Consider the following 10,907-nt stretch of genomic DNA (forward strand, 5'->3'; position numbering starts at 1 on the left):
CAATTCTATCTTGTTGACCATCTTTCCATATTCCCCATGCTTTTCCTCCAGATGCTTCCGATAGGCTTTCATAATGCTAATGTAGTCGCGCATCATCTTTTTGTCACAGTTGTAACCTTCCTTTTCATAGCAGGTAATGTAATCTGTCATTGCGGCCAAGAAATCCTGCGAAATTCCTTTCTTCATCAGGTACTCAGCTCTCATCATGCACTTCTGCATCGCATCTCCCACGCACTTAACGAATTCGTCATTTTCTGTTCGAAAAAAAAAGTGATGTGTAAAATTCAAGGGCAAATATACAAGCTACACTAACAGTGTATTTGGCCTTAATTCTAAAAGAAGCCTGGTAAGCCTGGTAAACCATGGTTTATACAGACATATCAGGCTTTTGAAGATAAAAAGTAAATTTGAAAGTCTTGTTAAACCTGGTTTTACCAAGCTTTTGAGGTAAGCCTGGTTGAAATTTACCTTAAAAAAGTCTGGCGACTGAGGTTTCGACCAGAACATCTTAATCAGAAATGCATGGTTTGTCAAGTATTCCCATCAGGCTTTCCGTGATGCAAAAACATACCATGGTGCCTGGAGGTGGTTCTTACAATCCGCCTTTCTTTTTTAAGACTCCTTTTTGACTTGCCAAACAGTGTACCTCAATCTGTACTTGATCCGAACGGCGTCTGTCTTTTATAGAGAGTTGACTTTTTGCTATTAAGATGTAATTATATTAATTCAGGGAATTATTTATCCTGTACCCCATTTTTCTTTTTAACTTTGTGCAACAGTTAGTTTCTCTTTACTCCATGCACTTTGACCACCATAAATTTACTACAAATAATCAATTTGCTTTCAAAACTTTTCTATCTGCGAGAAACCCGGGCCAACACTCTACCAAGTTTCATTATGTCAGTTGCGCTGAATATAATATGAAACGTCTTACCAACATTCTCCAAATGTTCTTTTCTCATTATACCTTAAAAGAGAGATCATTTAACATCAACAAATTAGATCCTTCTGACAAAAATGGAGAGGAAAGAGAAGAAAGGGAGAAGTCAGTTGCTATGGTTACGAGATATTGCATTCCTAGTTACAAGGTGCAACGCCTGTGTTACACTATTTTGCAACAATGCAAGTTTGCATTTTGGCTTAAAAACGGGTTAAATCATAATCTATTTTGACCTAAAACATAACACTAGAGAGTTTTAGGTTTAAGGACGAGAACGTGTGCGAGTACGAGATTTATTTTAAAGTTTTTGTGTGTGTTCTAAAGAAAAATAAAAGACACTCTGGAAATCTTCAATTTACTTTTTTTCACCAAAAAAGGAAAGTACGTTTACTTATACTGAAGAAGGTTGAGCCCTGTCCCGGTTGCAGAATGATAAAACTTCTTATTTTACGTTCCTGCCACTACTACATTTAGGCCCTTACGAAACTAGGAAGGCGACGGCAGCTTCAAAAGCAATAGGTTTAGTTAACAAAACAACAATTCTTCACGCTTTTTTGTACATTTCTTTGCGACGTGAAATGACCAAATTTTAAGTTTTTTTTGAGGACAGGAACGGCAAGGCGATAAATTCTGCCATCTCTGTCTGAACTCTGGCGCTGTCCCCTCTCTTCAGCTCCACTATAAATTCCCTTCTTTTAAGTAACTGGGCGACTTGGGATAATCGCGAAATGGTTTGTCTGAGGATGTGGAGTCTATTTCTGCGAGAGGTTTTCATGAACGTAACCGTTGTCGGATCGTTAGGACGACGGCTATCTCGTTTTCCCGCCAAAATGACGTTTCATGGTTCACGCGTGAGCAAAACTCAGTATTGGGAAAATCACGTCCTCGTAGTCGTTCTCGTCTCAGAATCTAAAGGTCTCTAATACTTTATAGGTCCTAATCTACTGTATTAACCTATACGTATTAAAGTTTTTAGTTAATTTGGCAGTTTTATTGTATCGAATGATGTTACATATCCCTAGTAGCCCCGCAATATCCCATGATACTAAAGGCCTCACAGAAGTAAATGTTCAATCTCTGCAAAAAATCATACAGCATGTGTCACGTCTGAAACCCAACAATTCCAATTCCAGTGACTCCCCCGCCCCTTCTCCTTCCCCTTCCTTGTAGCATACCGGAATTCACTGCGATCCTCTTCAGACCCTTTGTCGGCATGTTATCGCACAGCCCAGCTTTCTTTGCTATATACAGATGCTGCCATTCATAAGCGACCAAGAAGTGAACGATATTGGGGACTGGTAATGCGTACTCAGCCGGGTCTGTATTTATAATGCAACGTGCAAACTCCTGTAAAGGTAAAGAGCTCATTGAACGAGTCGTTTATTAGTTTGTTTTCTCAACCACACTGACCACCCATCCATAAAGTTCAAGAAAAATCACATGAATCGATCACTGCAACCAAGAGCTTTTTAAAATTCGTATTCATTTCGTGCGAACTGACTGATCGGTTCAAACAACATCGAAGGTTAATATGTTTTTCTCATCTTATGAGTAAAGAAGGAAACTAAAGATAACAAGACTAGTTCGCCACATATTAATAACAATATTTTTTAATTCGTACCCTTAAATAAATACAGGCATCTTCAAGAATCTCTTCCTCGTTACTAGGGCCTTCTCCTGATGTCAGTGCAGCAACGTCCGCATCCCATCCAGCTTTAGTGCACTTCAAGGCTGCGCTATAAGCCGATCGATATCTTTTGTATTGAAACGTACTGCTTTCAACAGATACTAAAACCACAACAACAATGACAGAGAATGTCGTAAAATACATGTTGGACAAACTCTGAAAAAAGAATTAAAAACAATTCAGCAACGGTATGTTTACTGCACTTAAGATATCTGAGTGACAAAGATACTTTGCTGTTGGTTACAATGACTTTTTGTTGTCCTAAAAAATACCCTGTCCTTTGTTATCATGAACCTAGTATTCAAGAGAACTTTGCCGTGAACCACAAATTGTTGAGCTCTTACTAATTGACCAATCTTTACCTAATATCCAAACTAAACCAGCAGCCCGGCCTTTTCGTTTCAAAATAGTGCTGAAGGCATAGCTTTTTTAATTTAAGCAAACTTTCAAACTGAGAGAACAAACAAGCAAAAGTAAAAAAAAATGCTTAGAATAATACGACAAGCAGCAAGGGGTAAATTTTTATGTTAAATGTAAGCCTCCTTTTTCTAAATCTAGTTAATTGTATTGGTTATAATATGAATGACTGTTCCACCTAGATAAGCTAATGCTACCTGCGGATTAGTCTGTTTGTATTGGCAAATACTGTTCTGATGAAGTTAATAATAATAATTATTATTATTATTATCATCATTATCATCATCATCATATCATCATTGTTGTTATTGTTATTATTATAAAACAATTACTTAAATTTATTTCAAAAGAACCCCTTTTTGCTGGATGGATACAAGGCAAAGGTTATTTCACAAAATATGTTCAAAAATGCCACCGAGCCTATGTTGATACTCTCAGATGTTAAAGAAACTTGTTTTGCTGAAACCAGATAAAGATACTAGTATATTTTCCCTTTTATGAAAAACCAACATTTTCAGATAAAGATATATATTCTTTCATCTTCATTCTACGTTTCATTCATTTCACGGGTTAAGATAAACCAACAAATTGGCCTGCTCCCAATGTATGAGTCTTCATAGCTCAGTTGGAAGAGCACTGCAGTGTTAAAAAAGAGCCATGGGAGGGTTCGGATACCTTTGAAGCCCCCGAATTTTTTCGGGTTAATTTGCAATTGCTTAATTGCAATTATCACTGGGACGATCACATCTTCATTGAAAATTGTATTTCCACACTTCACATCATCTTCATTCTAAAAACCCACATTGTTATGAAAAACTTTCATCGAGGTCAGTCCTGTGGCTGCAAAACAACAGATTGTCAACCACTCTGCTAACAAAAAGTCATGTTTATCCAGTTAGCTAATTTCTTAGTGACTGTAGGAAACATTGTACATACCTGAGCAGGAACAATAAGATGGAAGCTTGGATGAAGCTAACGTACGTGTTATGAGCGTTAGTTTATGTTTTAAGACAACATCTCAGTTTACATTCAGCTTTGACATTGACACTGTCTCTAAAAAATGCGTTCAGCTGTCGATCTATGTTTACTAAATAAATAGATTTTGGGAGAAACCGATAAATGATTGCCTTTTTAAATTACTGTTTGAGGTGTTGCCATTGATTTCGTGCCGGTAAATGTATTAAAACGAATTACAAGCATTTTCCACACAAAAAAAAAATTCACTCGAGACTCCACATCGAAAAGACAAAAAGGACCTTTTCCTTGAATAAATTTAATAATTTTAATTAGCCACAGGTCTGCACTTACAAGAAATTCAGGCATGAAATTCCGCCCTTTTTTTAATCCTGAAAAGTAAATTGTGAAAAGCAAAAATACTTCTCCGGGGCTTCCCGATTTGAATGGCACATCAAAGAATCTTTCGCAAAGACTCAAAAAGGTACAACTACATTAACTTGTAAATTGAAATATATTTTCGACAATATTTACTGATAGGGAGAGGCAGTTGGTCAAATAAATCATCCCATGGACGAAAAAGCAATCGGGCAAAGATTTCCCCTTAGGCTAAATATCAAATGATTTAGCATTCACAGCTTAAATACGTTCTTAAATTTTACAATATAATGAAGCAATATGTAAAATATTTTTTAAACATTTCTTCCAATACAAACTTAAAATTTGTTTCGAAAACACAACCATTCATAAGGGTGTGAGACCATGTGGAAAATTTGGTAAAAAAAATATATCCTACAAGAGCCAGTAAATCACATCGTTGCACGGCATTTAATTACCAAAATTACTGAAAGTTCGCGTAAAAAAAATTAAAGTCAAACATTAGAGTGTTTTCCAATCGTCTCCTTCGTCATTAACTTTACAATTAGTCTTCCCTTAGCAGTACAAAAGTTCCAAGAAATTTTGAATCTATTTCACCTTGAACCTGAAAGCTCCCTTAAAGAAAAACCCTGGCTTTACTTCGTCCATTTTTGTTATTTCTTGTTAAATAAATATAACTATATGTGGTAAAGTGATTGAAAATGATAATGGTGATGATGATGTCGATGATAACAATGTTGATATTTAATAGGGACCCGGCACTTTACCAGTGATTTTAGAAGTGATTTTCAGCGATATCCTGTTACTCTCGAATTCATGCCGCTGAAATGACTAATGACGGATGAAATAATCAGTTAAAATTGAGCCTTGTGGTGTTTCTTGGACTGCCTCGCCACCACATCTACATATATTATTCAAAATACCTACAGTGGAACCTCTATTCAATGGAGACACATTCGGGACCAAGGGAAGTGTCCCCTGAATAGAGGTGTCCCTTCAATAGAGGTAAAAGATACGAAGGATATGTTAGCATTTTCCCAGGACCAAATTTTGTGTCCCCTGAAAGGAGGTGTCCCTTGAATGGGGTTGTTTTAAAGGAGAGGTTCCATTGAATTCATATTCTGTTTATTTCAATTGACCTGCACGGGATAAAACACCAGCAAAAAATTATTTAAAGTAACTCTACACATATTTATTCAGTTTCGTCTACCATTTCTCCTGCTTTTATACGTTATCCAGAATATGTTCATTAATTGAAACACTAGACTTATTTACTAAAGCCCCTCACCGTTATCGATATGATCTTGTAAACACCGATTTTACTATAAAAGACCTTCAAGAAGGTCCAACAATATTTAGTCATGATTATTAATCTGGCAGCGATATCTTATGGACCATTTTTCCGAATTCCCCTTTCTTCTGTCCCAGGTGTTTTTTATACACTTTATAAATGGTAATCATGTGATGCAAGATAACTGCGTCACAGCTTTTGCCCTGCTCCTTAAAACACTTGATATAATTGGTTATTGCAGAAAGAAAATTGTCGGATGTCCCTTGATTCATCAGGCCCTCTTCTCTGATCGTGCATGCCCGCAAGGCATCTCCAGCGCACTTCTCGTAGCTATCCATCTCTGAAACCAGGAAGAAGCAATTAAAAACTAGGCTTCCAGAAATTATGAAAGGCCAAGCCGAGTTCCAAAAATTCTCACTTTTAAAATCATAAGGCCAAGTGCACAACCTTTCTTGTGAAAATGAGATTCATTTGCATGAGAATGAAAAATCATTTCCATATCAAAGGCTGATAGGCTAATTCTATGTTTATTTATGTACTTATTAGTCTTTATTTTTTTTTTATTTTCATTCAATTCTAAATGCCTGTTGCTAAAATTTGTCCTTCTAACATTAATCATCTTTCGCCCTGGCCGGTAAGGCGGTTTCATGCATTTAATTATGAGTAATGTCTTTGTTAGTAAAGTATCATTTTGCATCACTTTTGTTGAGCCTTGCGTGTTTTTAGTTCTATGATTTATAAATAAATAATTTCGACTGTGGCACATCTACAAATTGTCTCGTCATCTAGCATTCCTAGGTCTAACTGAAATTTGGAACTGCGAGTTGGTTGTTGCGAAGAGGGGGAAAACGGAGGACCTTGAAAAAAAAATAAAACCTCTCCAAGTAAGGGTGAAACACCAGCAACTAAGGCATTTGAACCCGGGTCTCGTTACTCAGGGAGGCGAGTGCTCTCATTAAATACTGCAGCGCATCCCTTACTCCATAAGTCGATAAGGGTAGCTGAACTATTAATTAACCTTTTCTCGGTCTGAGTGAATGATGGAGTTGGTTTAACTTTAAAGTAACCAGTTTGAGTCTGTGGATAAAATGAAACCTACTTTGGTAGTACTTTCATAAAGTGTTTTTCAGCATTTTAGAAAGGCTAAATGGGGAGAATTCTTTGAATTTTGACTCTTGTTTTTATTGGGAAAAAAAAACTGTACTTACCAAGATTAGGTAGCTTTTCTTTTTCCATTATTCCTAAAATTAAACAGGTATCAATCATCATCAAAGAGAGACATGAAAGATTTTATTGATTAACATAAGAGATGTTATTTAAAAGCAACTAACACAGCGGAAGTGAAAGCGCCACTTTAAAAGTGAATTCCTGCCGTTTTAAACTCCATCGAGCTATTATTCAATCTTGTTTAATTCCGGCGTCAGGTGTAGCCTGAATTTTCCTGGAGTTGAATTCTTAAGGACCCCATCCATAGAAAAGGGAGAATAGCCGTCTTGTGTTCATATACAACAGCATAAAACATGAAATTGGAACTCTAAAGCAATGTACCATGCACAAATGCGTTAGGCAAGTGCAGAGTTCTTAGAAGTGTAGGTTTGCCAACTATTTTTTGTGTTTTGTTTTTTACTTTATATATTACATTTAACAATTGATGAATGAGACTGAATCCATAATTCTTCATATGATAAGAAAGCTAGTAATTGTTTTATTATTCATTCAAAATAATTCCTAGTTTAAAAACATAGCTAAAACATGCTTACCTCCATCGATTTTAAGGGCACGTTTAGGGTTGTTCAGCTCCGCAAATATTCTCCAAATAGCAGATGTTGCCCTTCGAGTTGTCTTCTTGCTGTTCTTGCCATGTTTTTAGCTAATATTTTGCCTAGTTCTCACTCTTAGAACGAGTAAAATGTCCGCCATTTTTGTTTTCACAACCAAAACAACTCAGCCTCGTCCCCAGGTCTTCTTGGTTAACGGTGCATTAACCTGTAAGGAAGCTGCACTTTTGACGTCATCGGTTGATTAATCGCAAAATTCTTCCAAATTTGGTCATCAGTAGCTGGTTATGGTGAATTATGTGTGTGCTTTTAGCCAATCAGAATCGGGGAAATATTTTGAATGAATAATAAACATATCTATATGTAGCCGGGGCGATGATCGGCTGTAATAGCTATCGCCGCTTAGCGGGGCAATCACAGTAAGTCAATAATTATAGATTATATTTAAAGAAAATTGGAAAAAGAAACAAATTAAGAACGAGGATGTTTCAAAAGCCGGAATGAATCAGTCTGGAAACATACCAGATTCCACTGCAATTTTCCTCATATCGTCAAGTTGCAGGTTTTTTTGGCAAAGTCCTGTTTTGTCGAAAAAGACCATAAGCTGCCAATGATGAGCCACCATATAGTGGACAAAGTTGGGGGTTGGGGACGAGTAGTCATCAGGGTTTGTGTTCAGGATGCACAAAGAGAAATGCTGCGAAAAGAGTAAGACAAGAGATACAAATTGACAGTTTGCTGAATAGAACCTTTTTCAACTTAAACGACGCAGTTGGAAAGAACGCCTTAAAATCAGTAGCTGTCAAGTTTGAAATCGAATTGTTGAAAACTGACGAGGATATAGCTTTGCAAAGTCTCGGAATTTTACAGATGATTGTATAGTGGGGATCCTAGTTCGTGTCCCCTGATCAAATAATCGTCTGTAAAATTCCACGACTTTAAGCGGCCATATCTTCGGTCTCTTTGGACGTATCACCTTTAAACTGAGTAAGTTTCCTCATTTCAAGGCCCTCTTTGTAGCAGTGTTAATGTATATTCGAGTACTGCTTTTTATCAAAAACAAACAAACAAACAAGCAAACAAAATGTTCACCAGACGGATGCAAGTGTGGAGAGCACACTACTAGTAAGGTTTGCGCAGTTTAGAAAAATTTTTCGGCTACTCCTAAATACAATTCCACCAAACAATTTAAAGCTGTTTTGATTCCAACGTCAATACATATGAGTATGGCCCCAAGATCAAATTATTAAGGTGGCCTTACTCTCAAATATGTGCATGCAGCTTCAAGCATCTCATCCTCGTTGGGACCAGCTCCTGACGTCAGTGCAGAAACGTCTTCGTCCCAGCCAGCTTTGGTGCACCTCCAGGCTATTTCGTAAACAGATCTTTGTGTTTTATAGACCATGCTACTTCCAACGGAAATTAAACCCACAACCATGAAGACGAAGAGTGATGAAGACAACATACTGGGGAAACCTTGAACCTTACTCTCAAGAAAAGAAAGGATAAAAAAGGGGGAAAAATAGTACATTCAACTAAGCGACATCTTGCTTTGTTACAAAATCACGTTTTCGCATGTCAAGTAAGTTGATGATTTTAGTCTATTGAAACTTGAAAAACCAAAGAACCCTTATTGCACCACTTTTGCCTGTTTCGCCCATGTGAGGGAACCTAGAACAGTCTTGGATTCTGAATTCCATGCACTAGCCCCCTCCCCTAAGGCTACCACGCCGTGGATTCAGGATTTTAGGTACTGGATTCCGGATTCTAGTCAGTGGAACTTGGATTCGGGACTCCAATCGTTGGTGGGATTCCGGATTCCTTGAGCCGTATTCCGGATTCCAAAACACAGGATTCGAATTACATAAGCAAAAATTTCCCAGATTCCCGATTCTGCGCAAGCAAATATTTTCCGGGTTCCGGAATTGGGATTCCCTTATAAAGGGTTTGAACTTCAAATTATCGCTGATAGAAACACAACGGACAAACTGCGATCTCCATTCTCAGTAGTACGTTAAATTTTACAGGGAACAACCACAAAGTAGGGCGTTTCGTGGCGTTAAAACATCTGTCCTTCTTCGAAGAATAACATATTATAACACACTATATATTCGACACGGCACAATAAAAGATCAGACTGCCATCATGCAGCGATCACAGTGATGATAACTGATCATGCAAGTGAGATTTCGTCATCAGTATACCGACCCATCTTAAGCCTCTTTCATAAAATATCTTTTTTACAACTAATCATTACTTCTTTCTACTGGCTTTCTGAGTGTCTTATAAAAGACAATCAGAAAGTAAGCACGAGAAAGCAGACACACATACCTGAACTTTTACCTCACGTGTAGTCAATTATACCTTTCAGTAAAGATTTTCAAAAATGCCCACGAATTTCTGATCTATTGCTGTAAATCAGTAGTTAATACAATCTAAAGTTTCAGATTTCTATTCTGGTTTTGTTTTTTGGCTTCCCCATAATTTATTATACAATGTATCTTTCTTTAATAATTTTTTTTCCAGTTATCTGTGGGTGTAGACTTCTTGGCGGCCCAAGTACCGAGTGATAAATTGATTTATTGTACATTATATTGTACTCACTATCTATCATCTCATTGGCTAAGAGCCTACAGTTAATTTTGGAAACCAGCACGACCTACACATTAGTTAGTAATCTACTAGCAGATAACTGACTAATCTGTTGGTTGCGCGCGCCATGCATGATTTCCAAGAGCACTGTCAAATCGGTTCCTTGGGACGGTGTGTTAAATTGTCGTTATTTATTTCAAAACAATGTATAATAAAACAATTATTAGATTCGGTTTTTTTTTTGACATCCGAAATAATCAAGGTCTCGGTAAACGTTATCAGCCTCGGCCTTCGGCTCGACTGACAACACTGACAACACTTACATCGGCCTTGACTCATCCGGATATCACGAAAACCTCATCCAATAATAGTTTAAAGTTTTCAGGCTATATCACAAATGTCAGAATGTCAGGCATGAGAATCAATCAAATAGAGCACAAGGACGTATAGAACTTATATCATTCACTATTTTAAAAATATTATATCACTTACCTTTAAAGTTCTATACTGTATACACCTGCAAAGCACATTGAGGCAAAAAGGAGAGGATGGCTACAGCGGCCTTAAAGATGCGTGATCTTAGCGCTTAGTTGATTATTCTAGTTAATTACTCAATGGATAATCGAGCAGCAAACATTGACATTGTGCCTTAAGGGATTGTTCAGCTGCCAACTTTTAAAACAAAGGATTAACTGAGAGATAATCGAACGTAAAACTGTCCGTTTTAATTTAGATTTTGCCTCCTCAAGAAAAAGTAAATCCCACATAAAAAATTATTTTAGCTGCAATGAAAGAAAAAAAGTAGAGGTTTCCATCTGTAACTCTTTCTTCTCAAAAACCCAAAAAAATGCACTCAAACTAAAAAATCCC

The 10,907-nt window shown here is 37.0% G+C and overlaps 1 protein-coding gene and 1 long non-coding RNA gene across 2 annotated transcripts; both read right to left on the minus strand.

Annotated features, from left to right (window-relative positions):
* Nucleotides 1–934: 934 nt before the first annotated feature.
* LOC140922063 (uncharacterized) lies at nucleotides 935–2,781 on the minus strand. The gene is made up of 3 exons (XR_012164064.1): nucleotides 2,562–2,781; nucleotides 2,116–2,287; nucleotides 935–967 (listed from the first exon to the last, which is right to left on the minus strand). It is a non-coding gene; the product is annotated as an uncharacterized lncRNA (long non-coding RNA).
* A 2,697-nt stretch (nucleotides 2,782–5,478) lies between these two features.
* On the minus strand, nucleotides 5,479–8,922 carry LOC140922067 (uncharacterized). The gene is made up of 4 exons (XM_073372092.1): nucleotides 8,707–8,922; nucleotides 7,968–8,142; nucleotides 6,876–6,908; nucleotides 5,479–6,007 (listed from the first exon to the last, which is right to left on the minus strand). Exons 1-4 carry the CDS (start codon nucleotides 8,908–8,910, stop codon nucleotides 5,745–5,747), a joined length of 675 nt encoding a protein of 224 aa, XP_073228193.1. The 5' UTR covers nucleotides 8,911–8,922; the 3' UTR covers nucleotides 5,479–5,744.
* Nucleotides 8,923–10,907: the final 1,985 nt, after the last annotated feature.

This window comes from Porites lutea, chromosome 12 (assembly GCF_958299795.1).
Source record: "Porites lutea chromosome 12, jaPorLute2.1, whole genome shotgun sequence".
NCBI classification, from domain to species: Eukaryota; Metazoa; Cnidaria; class Anthozoa; order Scleractinia; family Poritidae; genus Porites; species Porites lutea.

Excerpts from the sequence above, each read along its gene's own strand:
- LOC140922067 (XM_073372092.1), bottom strand. The coding sequence starts at position 8,910 with ATGTTGTCTTCATCACTCTTCGTCTTCATGGTTGTGGGTTTAATTTCC. Across the intron at positions 8,143-8,706 it reads CTGCATGCACATATTTGAGA|CATTTCTCTTTGTGCATCCT; the intron begins GTAAGGCCACCT and ends CTCTTTTCGCAG. Across the intron at positions 6,008-6,875 it reads AGAAAAGCTACCTAATCTTG|AGATGGATAGCTACGAGAAG; the intron begins GTAAGTACAGTT and ends TCCTGGTTTCAG.